Source organism: Carcharhinus amblyrhynchos, chromosome 7 (assembly GCF_965287045.1).
Source record: "Carcharhinus amblyrhynchos chromosome 7, sCarAmb.v2.hapA, whole genome shotgun sequence".
NCBI classification, from domain to species: domain Eukaryota; kingdom Metazoa; phylum Chordata; class Chondrichthyes; order Carcharhiniformes; family Carcharhinidae; genus Carcharhinus; species Carcharhinus amblyrhynchos.
Window position 1 is genome coordinate 105,481,743 of NC_137330.1, and position 18,408 is coordinate 105,500,150.

Genomic DNA, 18,408 nt, shown 5'->3' on the forward strand with positions numbered 1-18,408 from the left:
CAAGGACATTTTGTGAAGACTACTGTTTGATCACCTTGTGGTCGAAGTCACACACCAATCTTAACTTGGAACTATATTGCTCTTCCTTCATTGTGTCCTAAGGTCATTGTAGGTGTACCTACACCTGGTGGACTGCAGTGGTTTTAGAAGGTGGCTCACTACCACCTTCTCAAGAGACTTAAGGATGAGTGGCAAATGCTAGCCTTGCTCACATCCCATGAAAGAATTTTTAAAAGTTTAAAGAGGTAGAACATGGGTGCCTGGCCAGGAGTGCCTTGGAATAGTCCTGCAATAGTCAAGTCTAGAGGAACCAAGGCTGTGGATAAGAGTTTCATCAGCAAAAAAGCTGAGATGGGGATAAGGTGGAGCTATATTACATTCACAGACTCTTTTTGAAGTTAACTTCAGTACAAAAAATGGGGACTAGGCAATTGGGCCGAGTGGAAAAGCATATGAATGGGGACTGAGGCGGATGGCAAATCATCCTATATTCTGCAGTGGACCTGGGAGATTTTAACTCCAGGAACAAATCCACATAGAGCCAATGAACACCTTAAGTGAATCTGACATGTGTCCCTTTTGGTTGCTCAGCAGCAGGTTAAGATCACAACCCACAGTTAGGCAATAGGTTCAATGCAGTTTCAATCAGTGACTATTTAAAAATTGGCCCAAAGGCTTCTAGGGTTGACAGATCTGTAATAATTATAAAGCAGGTATTCCATAAAATTTTGAGGTGTTGAAAGAAACTATTCAGTCCATCACATCTATCCCAGCACCGGAAGAGCTAATTCCACTTTCCAGCTGTTGGTCCATAGCCTCATGGATTATGGCACTCCACAAATATTCAATTTATTTAAGAATTGTTTCAATGTAATGACTGTTTGTGCCTCCACCACTTTTTCAGGTAGTGAGGTCCAGGCCCTAGTCATCCCTTGCCCCCCTATCGCCGCTTTATCCCGACACCCACTCTCTCCCGGCTTTACCCTGGCTCCACTCTCTCTGCTTTATCCAGGCTTCACTCTCTCCCGGCTTTACCCAGGCTCCACTCTCTGCCTGCTTTACCCAGACTCCACTCTGTCCTGGCTTTACCCAGACTCCACTCTCTCCTGGCTTTACCCAGGCTCCACTCTCTCCCAGCTTTACCCAGACTCCACTCTGTCCTGGCTTTACCCAGGCTCCACTCTCTCCCGGCTTTAACCAGACTTCTCTCTCTCCTGGCTTTACCCCGGCTCCACTCTCTCCCGGCTTTACCCAGACTCCACTCTCTCCCGGCTTTAGCCAGACTCCACTCTTTCCCAGCTTTACCCAGACTCCACTCTCTCCCGGCTTTAGCCAGACTCCACTCTTTCCCAGCTTTACCCAGACTCCACTCTCTCCCTGCTTTACCCAGGCTCCATCCTCTCTGCTTTATCCAGACTCCACTCTGTCCCAGCTTTACCCAGACTTCACTCTCTCCTGGCTTTACCCAGACTCCACTCTCTCCTGGCTTTACCCAGACTTCACTCTCTCCTGGCTTTACCCAGACTTCACTCTCTCCTGGCTTTACCCCGGCTCCACTCTCTCCCGGCTTTACCCAGACTCCACTCTCTCCCGGCTTTACCCAGACTCCACTCTCTCCCGACTTTAGCCAGACTCCACTCTTTCCCAGCTTTACCCAGACTCCACTCTCTCCTGGCTTTACCCAGGCTCCGTTCTCTCCCTGCTTTACATAAGAACATAAGAAATAGGAGCAGGAGTAGGCCATCTAGCCCTTTGAGCCTGCCCCGCCATTCAGTAAGATCATGGCTGATCTGTCGTGGCTCAGTTCCACATTCCCGCCCTCTGCCCATAACTCTTAATCCCCTCTCTTATCAAAAACCCATCAACCCGCGTCTTAAAAATATTTAGCGAGGCAGCCTCCACCACTTCAACGGGCAGAGAATTCCAGAGATTCACCACCCTTTGAGTGAAGAAGTTCCTCCTCAACTCTGTTCTAAACCGCCCCCCCTTTATCTTGAGGCTGTGCCCCCTAGTCCTACTATACTTTCTGAGCGGGAAGAGTCTCTCCACCTCTATCCTATCCGTCCCATTCATCATCTTATACATCTCAATGAGATCTCCCCTCATTCTTCTAAACTCTAACGAGTACAAGCCTAATTTATTCAGCCTCTCCTCATAGCTCAACCCCCTCAACTCCGGTATCAGCCTAGTAAACCTCCTCTGCACTCCCTCCAAGGCCAAAATATCCTTGTGTAAGTACGGCGCCCAAAACTGCACACTGTACTCCAGCACTCTATCCCAGCTTTTACTGTGTACAATTTTGGTCTCCTTACTTGAGAAAAGATATACTGACACTGGAGGGGTTGCAGAGGAGATTCACTAGATTGGTTCCGGAGTTGAGAGGGTTGGCTGATGAGGAGAGACTGAGTAGACTGTGGCTATACTCATTGGAATTCAGAAGAATGAAGGGAGATCTTATAGAAACATATAAGATTATGAGGGAATAGACAAGATAGAAGCAGGGAAGTTGTTTCCACTGGCAGGTGAATCTAGAACTAGGGGGCAGAGCCTCAAAATAAGGGGAAGCAGATTTAGGACTGAGTTGAGGAGGAACTTCTTCACACAAAGGGTTGTGAATCTGTGGAATTCCCTGCCCAGTGAAGCAGTTGAGGCTACCTCATTGAATGTTTGTAAGGCAAGGATAGTTAAATTTTTGAACAGTAAAGGGATTAAGGGTTATGATGAGTGGGCATGTAAGTGGAGCTGAGTCCACAAAAAGATCAGCCATGATCTTATTGAAAGGTGGAGCAGGCTCAAAGGGCCAGATGGCCTACTCCTGCTCCTAGTTCTTATGTTCTTATGTACCCAGGCTCCACTCTCTCCGCTTTATTCCAGCTCCAGCTTTTCAACAGTGAAACAAGTTAGCTATTGAAACAATATCTATGTTAGTTTGGCTAATCAAACGTTTAGAGTTGAAAACTAAATCTTTACTTTTTTGAACTAGTGACCTCTGCCAGAAGAGACTTTGGATCGTTTCATTCATCCAATGTGCAAGAACTTCTTGGAGCTGTAAAGGTTTGGTTTTTACATATGATTGTTGGTATTAGCAGTTAATCATTATTCCTGTTTACATTGTAGCTTTATAATTATGAAGACGCTAACTGAAATATTTATTTTGAAAACCAGGAATTTCTTTCTTGTAACAAAGCACCCAGTTGGGTAATGTAATATTGTGATGGAATACGAGTTAATTGCAGCATTTAGAAAAGGGTTATGCTACAGCAGTCTCAAAAATTGTAATATTTAAATTGGGGTTTTTATGTGCAGACTACTCTGAAGTATTCATTTGGTAAGTACTCTACTGCCACAATTACTCTAGAAATGCTCAAGCAATTCTAAACTGTCACCGTTATCATTATCACTGCTTCCTGATCTTATGATGTGGAGATGCCGGCGTTGGACTGGGGTAAACACAGTACAAAGTCTGACAACACCAGGTTTAAGTCCAACCAATTTATTTGATAGTAAACTCACAAGCTTTCGTGGTTTACCTCTTCGTCAGGTGAATGAAGAGTTCTGGCCTCAAACAGAGCATATAAAGCACAGACAGTTTACAGATTACTGGTTAGAGTGCGAATCTTTACACCTAGCTTGCTATTCAAGTCCTAAAGTGGCTAACAATGTGAGTAGAAGGAGCACTGATCACAGGTTAAAGAGATGTGTATTGTCTCCAGACAGTACAGTAAGTGAGGTTTTGCAAACCCAGGCAAGTCATGGGGGTTACAGATAGTGTGACATGAACCCAAGATCCCTGTTGAGACCGTCCTCATGTGTGTGGAACTTGGCTATCAGTTTCTGCTCAGCGACTCTGCGCTGTCGTGTGTCGTGAAGGCCGCCTTGGAGAATGCTTACCCGAAGGTCAGAGGCCGAATGCCTGTGACCACTGAAGTGTTCGTCAACAGGAAGGAACGTAGTGTCAATATGGATGACATCATCACATGTGAGAATACCATCCACCAGGTACACGGTACTTACTCTTGCAACTTGGCCAACGTTGTCTACCTGATATGTTGCAAGAAAGGATGTCCCGAAGCATGGTACATTGGGGAAACCATGCAGACGCTACGACAACGAATGAATGAACATCGCTGGACAATCACCAGGCAAGACTGTTCCCTTCCTGTTGACGAACACTTCAGTGGTCTCGGGCATTCGGCCTCTGACCTTCAGGTAAGCATTCTCCAAAGCGGCCTTCACAACACACGACAGTGCAGAGTCGCTGAGCAAAGACTGATAGCCAAGTTCCACACACATGAGGATGGTCTCAACAGGGATTTTGGGTTCATGTCGCACTATCTGTGACTTGCCTGGGTTTGCACAACCTCACTTACTGTACTGTCTGGAGACAATACACATCTCTAACCAGTGATCAGTGCTCCTTCCACTCACATTGTTAGCCACTTTAAGACTTGAATAACAGGTTAGGTGTAAAGATTCACATTCTAATCAGTAATCTGTAAGCTGTCTGTGCTTTATATGCTCTGTCTGAGGCCAGAACTCTTCATTCACCTGACGAAGAGGTAAACCTCGAAAGCTTGTGAGTTTACTATCAAGTAAATTGTTGGACTTAAACCTGGTGTTGTCAGACTTGGCTGCCTCGCTAAATATTTTTAAGAATCGGGTTGATGGGTTTTTGATAAGAGAGGGGATTAAGGGTTATGGGGAGAGGGCAGGAAAGTGGAACTGAGCCACGACAGATCAGCCATGATCTTATTGAATGGCGGGGCAGGCTCGAAGGGCCAGATGGCCTACTCCTGCTCCTATTTCTTATGTTCTTATGTTCTTATGTACTGTCCTGATCTTATGACAGTGTTCACAAGTTTTATACAGTTGATGTGGCAGTATTTGTTGAAGGCTGGTGAACATGTGAAACATTCGGTTTGTTCAAATTGTAGCTGGAAGTTAAAGAAAGAAAATGCCAATAAGTTTAACGTGATAAACCTGTTGGACAGTAGAGAATAGAGCAGGGAAATGGGACTTACTGAATTGCTGTACAGAGAGCAGACATAGACTTGGTGGCCTCCTGTGCAGTAAATGACTCCATGACTCTTTTTTTTAATTATAGCTTTATTGAGCAGAAAGCAAAAATATCAGCAGAGCAAGTATTCATTTCAGAGGCAAATCTTTTGAACTGGAGGAATACATAATATGGAGCAAAGATTTTGGGTTGAAAACCACGCTAATTTATTCATCAGATTTACATGCTGCCTGTGCAGAGGAGCATTATCATGTGAGGGGATGTAATTTGTTTTGCCTTTATGGGACAAGGCTCCAGCAAAGCTTCTGATTCTGAATATATTCCTTGGGGACATTGTACTGCACTTCTGGTGCATCCCCGGGGTACACCATCGGTATTCAGAATGGCAGAAGCTGCTGAACTGGTGCTCTCCTGATGTCACACAGCCCTACTACCTGATGTGATGTCCAGTTACCACATTTAGACGAGGCAGGTCATTAAACAAACTCACTTGGCAATCATCAAACTGAACCCATTACTTAAAGGACAAGACTTTCAACTTGCAGGTAGGGTTATTTCAAAAAACAAGATGTGGTCTGGTATGTTTTTGCAGGTGTTGTAATGAATTCCTGGATGTGGTAAGGAATGTTGATGCATCCTCATCTTGTGACCAGAGGATTAGATCCATAAAAATGGTTGCAATAAGATGGGAACTGCTGTTGCAGTGTCTCTGGATCCGCAGAATGAGAGGAAGATGGAACAAAGCTTAATGAGAGAACAAGCTTTGAGCAATGGTGTCTGCCAAATTGGAGCTAATAGGGAAGTCAGCCAATGCAGCCAGCATAGTACCAATGTTTTCCAGTGTGCTGTGTCCCAACTGAGGTCCTCATCCTCTGTGGCAGAGCCATCTGAGACCTTGCCATCCAGTCAGCTGGCAAACAAACTATATTTTATTCCTGACCTTGCTACAGCCCACTCGTGTTTGGTGACTTTTTGTGTGCTGATCCCAACTCTATACTCGCCTTCAAGTGCAGTGCCAGGATCTGAGCTGGTAACTGCAAGTGTCAAATGAACTGATCGTTAGTGTTTTCTCTCCTCCTCTTGGGGTTTCTATGGCTGGGCTGCAGTTCTTGGAATCCAGAGAGCAGGTAATCCAAAAGAGTATGGTTGGAATAGGGAAGGGGCGTTGGAATGGGAAACAGGAGATCCATGATCACACCATCTTCAGTTTGCTCATCATGCCATAAAGTTGAATGAGGGTGAGCTGGGAGGTGAGAAGGGGAATGTAGCAGAATGTACCTTTGTCTGCAAAGTTCTCAACAGTGCATGGGTATTAGTCCCATGATGCAGGAAATAGATCCTTCATTGAGCCCAGGAGATGCAGGTGTTCTTCATCCCCACCTGTTCTGCTTTGCTGCCTTATGTTATGAGCCACCTTGTCTTGCAAGAGAGAGGGTAGAATATCACTGAGTGCATTGCTACGTATTTGGGTGATGTGTCTGTAACATCAGAACAACTGAGGTATATGGAAACAACAAGATGCAGTGCGAGATGCTGGTGACATTGTTAGGCGTGTAAGGGTGAAACCAAATATCTGGATTTCAGGCATGAGTCCTAAGTGATGGGGCTGCTAATGGGAGCATAATGCTTGAGCAGCTTGAATGACTTGGAGGCATGTTGGACCAGAGATATCATGTAAAGATACATTCACTGATCTTAACCATTCACACAAAGTTACTAGAGTTCTTGTTGTCTCGGGTACAGATACTGGATTTGACATCTCTGGTCACCAGTTTTGAATGCCATCTGAGGAATATCCTTGAAAGCATCCTGGCTGTCCCACAGAATTTCTTCCCCATTCTGCACAAAGGCCCCCACCGACACCTATGATCAAGGAGCCCCCTCTCTGCTATGGTGTAACATTCTACTTGTTTAGAATTGCAGCAATAATATTCAGCAGCAAATCCATGCAATTCTCTTTTAAAAGGGACAGACCGTGCTTAAGAGCACAAGGCTGGCTGTACTACATGCTGGTGAAGTCGGAATTCAATAAAAATCTGGAATTAATTGATAACCATGAAATCACTGTTGATTGTTGTAAAAACCCATCTGGTTCACTAATGCCCTTTAGGGAAGGGAATCTGCCAACCATACCTGATCTGGCCTACATGTGACTCCAGATCCACAGCAATGTGTTTGACTCTTAGCTGCCACCTCAAGGGCAATTGGCAGTGGGCAATAAATGCTTGCCTAGCCAGTGACACCCACATCCCATGAACAATTTTTTAAAAATTAGTTCAGTGACAATCAGGGAACAGGTGAACAGAGACTGGCAACTGTTCGACAAATGTACTGCCTTTTGCTACTGTCAGGTACATGAGATGGCAACAAGTTTATGTGCTACCTACTAAGACTGGACTTCAAACCATGACTCCTTTGTCCAAAAATTGGGACAAACAATTTTTTTGGCTTTTGTTACTAGAATTGACAATCATGGGTCTGAGAATATGGTGAAAGTAATCTATTGTTATTTTTCAAGAAAATATATTTAGTCTACAAATGTGTGATAACCCCACAAAATCCATAGGGAATCATTGATTGATCTTAGGGTCTCATTGAATATGAATTCCCTTGGTGACAGACAGTGGCCTGCCCAGCTACAACTCATTACTTGAGCTTTTTATAAGGCAGGCCCAGGACTGGGCCTGAGAACGGTAGTCCCAGGCAGGGAATAATGAGCATACACCATGGTAGTGGTTTTACTTTGTATGCTGTAATAAACTATGTTCCTTTTCAGTCAGGCTTTCTGAGTCATTATAAGATGTTTGCCAAATCCCTTTAACAGATTGCCTGTGGTTAGGGGCCCCTCTTCCTCTACTGGATGCTCAGAGTCCTTCTAAGTTTGCGCTCTGGAGAACTCTTTTTGCTGCTCCTCCAAGCTCATACCTCTGTCAGTTGCCACAGTGTACAACATGCAGCACATGTTGAAGATCAAGAACACTTTGGTAGTTTAGTATAGCAGAATGATCCTTGTCTCATCAAGGCTCTGGGACCACTGTCCATTGTATGTTCAAAGATGCCTTTGGTACTGGGAAACAGTCTATTGTACTAATTCTGGGCTGCAGTGCTGGCATCTGAGGTAGCAACAAATCTGCCTAGTCCCTTAATAGACAACCTTTAATTCACTGGATGTTTGTAAGTAACAAAGTATTGTTGACTGCCTTGGAATGAAGGCATTGAATGTCGTCAGGGAACCTTGCATTCACTTGCATGACCTTGTGGTATTGGCCACCCATGAGTTGGATGCTGACATTGGAACCCTTTAAAGGTGGCTCTACAGAGAAGTAGGAAGTCTCACAACACCAGGTTAAAATCCAACAGTTTTATTTGGTAGCAAAAGCCACTAGCTTTCAGAGCGCTCACTGCTATTTCATCAGGTGAGTGGGATTTCAGTTCACAAACAGGGCATATAAAGACACAAACTCAATTTACAAAATAATGGTTGGGATGTGAGTCTTTACAGGCAATCAATTCTTAAAGGTACAGACAATGTGAGTGGAGAGAGGGTTAAGCACAGGTTAAAGAAATGTGTATTGTCTCCAGTCAGGACAGTTAGTGAGATTTTGCAAGCCCAGGCAAGTTGTAGGGGTTACAGATATAGTGATATAAACCCAAGATCCCAATTGAGGCCATCTGTGTCGATGATCCGGCATGTCTTGCGGAGGTTGCTGTGGCAGGGTTGTGTGGTGTCTTGGTCACTGTTCTCCTGAAGGCTGGGTAGTTTGCTGTGGACAGTGGTCTGTTTGAGATTGCAGTTGTTCGAAGGCAAGAAGTGGGGGTGTGGGGATAGCCTTGGCGTGCTGGATCATCAACACGGATGCCATTATCTCACGTGAGAGCGCCATCCACCAGGTACACGGTACATTCACTTGCAACTTGTCCGGCATTGTCTACCTGATATGCTGTGGGAAGCGATGTCCCGAGGCATGGTACGTTGGGGAGACATGCAGACACTGCGACAACGGATGAATGAATACTGCTCAACAATCACCAGGCAAGAGTGTTCTCTTCCTGTTGGGGAACATTTCAGCAGTTATGCACATTTGGCCTCTGATCTTCAGGTAAGCATTCTCTAAGGCGGCCTTCATGATACACAACAGCGCAGAGTCACTGAGCAGAGACTGTTAGCCAAGTTCTGCACGTATGAGGATAGTCTCAACTGGGATATTGGGTTCACGTCACACTATCTGTAACCCCCATGACTTGCCTGGGCTTGCAAAAATCTCACTAACTGTCCCAGCTGGAGACAATACACATCTCTTTAACCTGTGCTTGGCCCTCTCTCCACTCACATTGTCTGTACCTTTTACAATTTGATTACATGTAAAGACTCGCATTCCAACCATTATTTTGTAAATTGAGGTTGTGTCTTTATATGCCCTGTTTGTGAACTGAAATCCCACTCACCTGACAAAGGAGCACCAAGCGCTCTGAAAGCTGGTGACTTTTGCTACCAAATAAACCTGTTGAATTTTAACCTGGTGTTGTGAGACTTCTTACTGTGTTTACCCCAGTTCAATGCCGGCATTTCCATGTCTACAGGGAAGTACAAAGGCCATCGGTCTTCCCAGATCTTGGCAAATCCTGCCACATGGAACTATTTAAATATCCACGCATACTGATCTATACATTCCATAGAGAAAGATAGTTTGTTGGGCAGTTCTGACAAATATTGTGCTTATCACTTCGCAAATGCACTGTACATCAAATATGGAAGCTGAATCCAAGGTTACAAATAGTCGATGAATTTTAAAACTTCTATTTAGGCAGGAAATTATGTCCCACCTTCATTGCCGCTTAACCCACCTCAGTTTTTGTATGGAAATGGAAACACACCATCATTTGGTCAAGAGATGAGGAAAAAGCATTTCCTTCTCGAGGAGGTAGGATTTTTGCACTATTGAAAAATAATTATATATTCTTTCAGTTTTTTTTCTGTTCTCTAACTTCTCTTTTGTCAGTTTTCTCGAGCAGACCAATCATTTTGTTGATTTTAATTCTCTGACTGACTTATCCCCATGACATTGGAAGACACCTGGATGGAAAAATTCAACTCATGCCAGTTTCTGGAGGGAAGTCGGCATCACAATTGGAATGTGTGCTTGATCATATGAGGGAGGGGCACAGGCAAAGTTGGCACTTGTTGTCACCTTTAATTAAGATTGGAAAGCTGCCAACATTGCTTGGGCTGTGGGTTAGCAGCTTGTTGATGCAATGAAGAGGGAATTTGGGTATCACTGACGCTCTCTTTAAAGGAGAGGTGCTCCTTCCCCACTGTCATCTGTGTTAAAGTTGAGCAGGAAAAATAACCCATGTTGGTAGAAGAGATGACAGGGGGACAGACTGTAAAAGAGTGCTGAACCAAGTTGCTTGGCACTTGCGCTCAGAGATGGTAAATCAGGTCATTGCACCCTGGAGCTGACACTGAACAATTCAGAAGGCCAGTTACAGTGCACTGAGAAGTTTACCAGCACATATAAGGAGGAACACTAACAACCTCGAATCAGCTTATATCATGGCCCTGCTTCAAAGGCACTGACATTGTCTTTATGTTCCTAGAACAGATGATTATATTTTAATGAGACCTTTGCTACTTATAGGAATCTGCCTGGATAACTATAGCATACAAACCAATTTGTTAAGCTATTTTTATTCATTTGGATATTGCTAGCTGGGCCAATAAATATTATTATTGCCCAATCCTAATGGCTGTTAAGAAACAACCACATTATGGATCTGGAGTCACATGTAGACCAGATTTCCTTCCCTAGAGTGCATTAGTGAACCAGATGGATTTTTATGACAATCAGCAATGGTTTCATGGTCATCATTAGACTTTTAAGTCCTGATTTTTATTGGATTCAAACGTCACCAACTTCCATGGTGAGATTTAAACCGGGGTCTTCCTGAGTCTGTGAATTGCTAATACCGCTACGCCACTGCCTTCCCATGACAAAATTCCAGTGAGATCAGACAAATTAAATTTTGACCGAAAATTTATTCCCCTGACATTCATTTAACATCTCATAAATGTTGAAATTCCTTTCTCTGGTATACTTAACCAAGTGTTTAACTGATTAGATTGATGGCTGGTGGGGATCAGGATTATAATCTAAATCCAATCTCCACCACTCTATTGAAATTATGCACTACAAGAACACAGCAAAGCTCATAAGAACTCAGAGCAGGAGCAGGCCATCTGGCTCTTTGATCTTGCTCCGCCATTCAATAAGATCATGGCTGATCTTTTCGTAGACTCAGTTCCACTTGCCCGCCCACTCACAATAACTCTTAATTCCTTTACTATTCAAAAATTTATCTATCCTTGCCTTAAAAACATTCAATGAGGTAGCCTCAACTGCTTCACTGGGCAGGGAATTCCATAGATTCACAAACTTTTGCGTGAAGAAGTTCCTCTTCAACTTAGTCCTAAATCTGCTTCCCCTTATTTTGAGGCTATGCCCCCTAGTTCTTGTTTCGCCCGCCAGTGGAAACAACTTCCTTGCTTCTATCATATCTATTCCCTTCATAATATTATAAGTTTCTATAAGATCTCCCCTCATTCTTCTGAATTCCAATGAGTATAGTCCCAGTATACTCAGTCTTTCCTCATAAGCCACCCTCTCAATTCCAGAATCAACTTAGTGAATCTCCTCTGCACCCCCTCCAGCGCTAGTATATCCTTTCTCAAGTAAGGAGATGACAACTGTACACAGTACTCCAGGTGTGGCCTCATCAGCACCTTATACAGCTGCAACATAACCTCACTGTTTTTAAACTCCATCCCTCTAGAAATGAAGGACAAAATTCCATTTGCCTTCTTAATTACTTTCTGCTCCTGCAAACCAACTCCTTGAGATTTCTGCACAAGGACACCCAGGTCCCTCTGCATAGCAGTATGCTTTTTTTACCATTTAAATAATAGTTCATTTTGCTATTATTCCTATCAAAATGGATGACCTCACATTGGACAGCACCTTCCAAACACACAACCATTACCGTCCAGAAGGACAGGGCAACAGATACATGGAAATACCAATACCTGCATGTTCCCGCCAAGCCACTCATCATCCTGACTTAGAAATATATTGCTGCTCCTTCAAAATCCTGGAACTCCCTCCCTAACAGCACTCTGGGTGTTGAAAGCAGCTCACCACCACCTTCCCAAGAACTATTAGGGATGGGCAATAAATACTGGCCTAGTCAGCCACATTCACATTCCATGAATGAATAAAAAAAAGGATCAAATATTATCCCCATAATAATGTGCATGCCCAGGGACTGAAGAACCCTCTACCTGCTTGACAGAAAACCTGAATAGAGCCAGTGTTTCAAGCTGAAATGTTGGCTCTATTCCCTCTCCACAGATGCTGAGATTTTCCAGCATTTTCTGTTTTAGTTTCAGATTCCAGCATCCGCAGTATTTTGCTCTTACCTCTGATTACTTGGATGGTTTGTGACTACATTTTTAGAAATCTAATTATTCTTTTATTTTGGGTCACCAAATGCATCTGATTAGATTACCAATCAGAAGACCTCCTGCTGGACCTGCTTTTGCTTCAGCTAGGGTTTCCTGGAATATTTGGGAGTCTCTCAGAATCAATAATTGTTACCCATGGTAATGCTTTTGATGCTGTTCCTTTATATGCTGTTTGTGTATGCATGATGTTCCGGATGTCTTTGTTTAAAGATTTTAAAGTTTATTTATTAGTATCACAAGTAGGCTTAGACTAACACTAATGAAGTTACTGTGAAAATCCCCTGGTTTCTGCACTCCGGCATCTGTCCAGGTACACTGAGGGAGAAATCAGCTTTGCAAAGGAGTTGTTGTAGACTGCACAAGGAAAACATTATGGTGGAGGAGCTAAGAATAGGACGAAAATATAGAAAAAAGCGAGAATTAAAATAACAGTCCCGATTTTACCAAAAATTAAATTGCGGTAAATTCGGGCGTCGGGCCTGTAATGCGATCTGCACCTGAAACCAAGCAGATTGGGCCTTTACCAACACCGATCCGCACCCCAATCAGGCGGCCCAATGATTTAAATGCATGCTAATGCATTAAAATTGACTTAATGAACCATGCGCCCAACTCTACCACCAAACTCCACTTTACCATCTTCGGATCCATTCCGGATCCGCACTGTTATCAACCTGCAAAATAAAATTCCAAAACGGATTCCTATTCTGCAGGGGAATCTTCGAAGCCCAAGCTCCTCTAACACCCTTCGCAGACCCTCTGCTAACCACCATGGCAGTCCCACCCCCCCCCACCCCCCAACCAATCCGAACCCCCTGGGAGGCAGACCATCCCTGGCAGACCCCCTCCTGTACAATCGGACCGCCCCTGGGAGGCAGGACCTGCCTCAGCAGAGCACACCCCCCGAGATCCACCCCCCCCCCCCCCCCCCCCCCCCCCCGCCCCGACCCGTGCCCCCCCGGGAGGCAGGCCCCCCTCAGTAGAGCACCCCCCCCCCCCCCCCCGCCCCCGTGATTCACATCCCCTGGGAGGCAGTCCCCCCCCCCCCCTCCCCCCAACCAGAGATCCATGTGAGCCTGCCCCCTCCGGCAGACGCCAGCAGAAGGCCAGGATGGTGCTGCAGGCTGTCCAACGAATGAAGTAAGAAGTCTCACAACACCAGGTGTTGTGAGACTTCTTGCTGTGTTTACCCCAGTCCAGTGCCAGCATCTCCACACCAATGAGTGCAGGTCAGAAGGATGATGGAGGGAGAGCAGCAATCCAGGTAGGTTGGGGGTATGCTCTGCCGAGGGGGGTGGTATGATCACGAGGGGGTGGGGGGGTAGCCTGCCTCCTGTGGGGGGGCGTCTGCCGGAGGGGCCTGCCTCCTGGGTGGGGTCTCACCGGAGTCATCTGCCGGGGGGGCCTGCCTCCCAGGGGGGTCCGATTGCAGCTCATCCTCCCCGCCTTCCCCCAGTTCTCTCTTTTGGTTTTGTCTTTCACGCCTGGGTGCCTTGTATCAGATGTTTTTCGAACTGCGCGTGCGTAGTTCAGCACTCCGATCGTTCTGGCAGCATTAAGCCCCACCCACAGCGCGGACCAGACTGGAACTGGCAAAAAGCATATGGCATGCTGGAACGAGGGTTCTAGGCTCGGATCCCTTTTACATCCGGATCCAGCCCTTATCCTCCAATTGGTAAAATTTGGCCCAACAAGAACCAAAAATGCATGGAAGATAAAGAAACGTATCTTAGTGCACTGTATACAGTCTGTTCAAAGGGCGAATATTTACCTGTCCCTTTCGGCATTCCAGTTTAATTATCTTAGTTAAAGATTTTTAAGAATATGTTAATAAATGTCAAATGAGTTAATCTGCTTTTGTTATAGTAATTTGGAGTTGTCAGCCTGATGGGATTGGCCGTTCAGATTGAGCAGTTAATCTCCTGGTCATTGCTGTTTGCAACTCAAGGGGATAAAAATACTTGTCACCCATCTTCAATTTCAGCAAACTAGCTCCACTTCCAGTGATAATGGTTACTGCATCTCCAGCAAAGAGTACAATGCCCATTTGATTTCATGTGACTGAGTGCCATTGTGTCACATTCTCCACCTCTCTGCTCCCAGACTTGAAACTCTAACAGTCTCTGAGTTATATGTTGAGTGTTTTGAGGAAGAGTTTGAGGGGTGCATTGAATCAGGCATAAACTGACTTTCCTCTTCCTCATCGTCGTCACAATTTGCAACAAGATGGAAGAAAGCCTCTTGGCTGTCTTCATCCTCTTCAACCTCTTCTCGCTTCAGCTGAGTCCCTGTCTGCATTGCTAGGATGTATTAGCAGCTAAAGATAGTATAATAGAAAAATGAACTAGAATGAGACCTGAGAAAAGAGGTGTAAGTTTGAATTCCTGTGGTTCTGCAGAGGAATCCAGCATTGTTGGGACTTAACTACTAACCTAATGCCAGCACTGAAATTGGTGAAACTCTTTCCAGTCACAATAAAGAGAGGACATTGATTCACAATGACATAAGAACCAAAGACAAGAAGAATTTTTTTTGATGTTGTTATGATCTGGAATGTGCTGCCTAAGGGAACGGTGAAAGCAGATACAATAATACTTTCCTTAGGGAATTGGATAAATACTTAAAGGGAAAAAGATTACAAGGCTTTCGGGAAGAGGCAATGGGGTTCTCTTGAATTCAATAAAAATGCTCTTTCGAAGACATGATGAGCTAAACAGCCTCCTTTTGTGGTGTAAGACTATGGCCGGAATTTATTGGCATTCGTGCCCTGATGCCGGGGACAGGCAAGGCTAGGAGAATGGCATTTTTCGTTGGCCTTGGGAGGAATCATAAGAATCTCAGGTGGATGTGCCAGTAAAATTCTGCCTTCAGATTCTGTGACAAGAAAAACAAGATGTCTGTTTACAGTAATGCTTTTCTACAAACAGCTGTCTTTGTTTGGCACAGGAGACAACATTTATTAATCATGGAGCTTTTGGCGGCACTTTGAAAGATGCTCTGGATGTTGCCCAGGTGAGATCCCAGTAATATTAGCCAAGAGACTCTAGTTGCCATCACAAACAAACTTGCTCTATTTTGGGTGAAAGGGAAGTATTGGGCGTGGAGAATAGCTGATTGTTGCCTAATTGTTGTTTGGAAAAAGCAGCTGTAAGCACTATAGTGCTGAATACTTGCCTAATCCAATTAAGCTAATTATCACTACTAATAAGTAGTTATGTAGTAAACATTTCAAATATTTCACAGCTACTACATGATGTGTGGCATGTTGCTAACTCGTATTAAAAACTGATGTTGCTACAATTTGTGTATGTGTACTGGGTAGTTCTTTTCATGTACCCAACAAGTAAAACAACCTCAAATTAACTTAGGGACAAATTAAGAGGGCAGCCCCCAAAAAGGAAGGGGGGATGGCCCAAGCAGAAACCAAAGTCCAAAGGAAACTTAAAACATTAAATCAAAATGTGATTGTAAGGGTCTATAACACACCCCAGCCCCTGCAGTGCCGTACTTGTACTGGGTAAGTTGTTCCCAATGACACCAGTTTTGTTAGGGTTCCTTGATACAAAATTTGGTCAAAGGCAGCCTTGTTGTCAAGGACAGTCACTGTCACCTCACCTCTGGCATTCAGCTCTTTTGTCCATGTTTGAAGCAAGGGTGTAATGAGCTCAGGAGCTGAGTGACCCTGGCTGAACACAACTGAGTGTCGGGAACCAAGTTCTTGGTAAACAAATGCCGCTTGAAAGTGTTGTTGATGACCACTTCCATTACTTTACTGATGCTCTAAAACCGAAAACAACAACCCACAACATCACTTGGCAGCTTCATGCGCAGCACTTGTGGGAGAACCTGCTTCTCAAAGATTGGTTTTCAGAGCCATCAGCTAAGATGAACCAAGTGAAGACACCCATCTAAATAAATGACTTGCTGTGTGTCCATCACTCGCAAATAGAAGGATGCCAACAGAGGAGAAAATAAGTGAAAATGAGAAGGAAGTACAGAAGCATAAACCTCTTGTGATGAAGATCATAGAATCCCTACAGTGCAGAAGGAAACCATTTGGCCCATCGTGTCTGCACTGAACACAATCCCACCCAGGCCCTATTCCTGTAACCCCACATATTTATCCTGCTAAACCCCCTGACACAAGGCTCAATTTAGCATGGCCAATCAACCTAACCCACACATCTTTGGACTGTGGGAGGAAACCGGAGCGCCCAGAAGAAAACCACGCATTGGTTCCTTCTGGGTACTATATTGACGGGACTGATGACTAATCTGCTGAAAGATGGGTCCAGCATTTTGATTTGTATAGTGATCATACAGCATGCTTTTAACAGGAAATATCATTGCACCATGCCCATGCTGATAATTTATTTGCTTCCATACATACAGCCTTGGAAATTGATATTGTTAAGGTAGGCAACAATTGTAGGGATTGCAGGCGACCGTTAATAACATAGCAATATCTTTGTGTTATAGTGACTAGTCACAGACACAGTAGAATCACTAGTCATGAGTATCCCCACTGAGATGCAGAGGCTTTGGCGGACAAATTACTTATAGCAGTCATGCTAGGTTTCAACCCACTTGTATAAAGGTTACAAGACAACCATGAAAGAAAGAACTTGCATTCCTGTGCCACCTTTCACAACCTCTGGAGAATCCCATGTTATATTCTGGAAAGCCATCTAGTGGAGGCTGATCCGATCTTTACTCAGTCTTACACTTATTGACAGAGTGAAATTCAACCCTTACACCTCCTAGCTCAACCACACCACAGTTTTAGTGAGTACCTCTTTATACATACTCTATTAAATGAAATCGCAATTAATGCTTCCACCTGCGTATAATTAAACACTATTGATATACAATTAACACCCAAACACTTCACAGAACTTTTCATTAATGTATAGATACTGTTGTAACATAGTTAATAAAAGAGTGATTCTGAATCTATGCTATATATCATCAATGTATGTAAAGCAACTGGTTCACACTCAATAAACCAGCAGTTCTGTATTATCATGCCACTTGTACAGCACCACATTCAATACTGTCACTGAAAGCAATGAGCTTACTGGAAATCCAGCCATTTCAGAGTATTGTGTAACTTGATATTCTGTCCTCCCAGTTCCCTAGATAATAGGGTATTTTGTCCTCCATTCTTTCTCTGCCTCTGTGCTTGCTTAATACCTGTCATATCTTGAACTTTTCCCAGTCCTGATCAAAAGTAATTGACTTGAAATATTAAATATGCTGGTGAAACTGGCTTCAGAGCACTGGCCACCATTTTGCAAGGGCATCCCAATCTCACAGTGCATGGGTGACTCCTCCCATACCCCATGGACATCAGACATCCCCCCTTTGTCAGTGACATGCTCACCCCCCCACACCACTAAAAGTTGCCCACAGAGGGGCATCAGGGCATTCCCAATGGGTCTCCTGACTGACACCCAACATGTCCCCACACCATGATCCCCTTCATGATCCAACCCTGTGTGACCCCTTACACAGCCCCCCTTCATAGCCCCTCTGCATAACCCCTCTGCGGAGCCCCCCTGTCATTGCCCCATTATGTGGGTATGCCGGTGTTGGACTGGCGTAAACACAGTAAAAAGTCTGACAACACCAGGTTTTAGTCTAAAACCTGGTGTTGTCAGACTTTTTACTGTGATTGCCCCATTCTCCAGCACTGCCCCAACACACCAGTGGTGTCTGCTGTCCACTGGTGAGGTGCCTAATCTCTGCTGCCAACATGTGTAGTGGCACTGCCAGGATATCTGTTGGGCACGCCAGGTGGGCACTGCCTAACGAACACTATCAAGTCAGGCTGCCAACCACCCAGAGTCTTCAATGACCTCTGAGACCCCCA

General features: G+C 44.5%; 1 protein-coding gene across 1 annotated transcript in view; it reads left to right on the forward strand.

The window, feature by feature from the left end:
* LOC145345181 (uncharacterized) overlaps positions 1–18,408 on the forward strand; it is a 135,093-nt gene that overhangs the window by 41,467 nt on the left and 75,218 nt on the right. Inside the window, exons 2-4 of the mRNA XM_080192905.1 lie at positions 2,984–3,054; positions 9,823–9,939; positions 15,483–15,548. Coding sequence (XP_080049031.1) covers positions 2,984–3,054; positions 9,823–9,939; positions 15,483–15,548 — 254 coding nt within the window. The remainder of the gene's footprint in view (positions 1–2,983; positions 3,055–9,822; positions 9,940–15,482; positions 15,549–18,408) is intronic.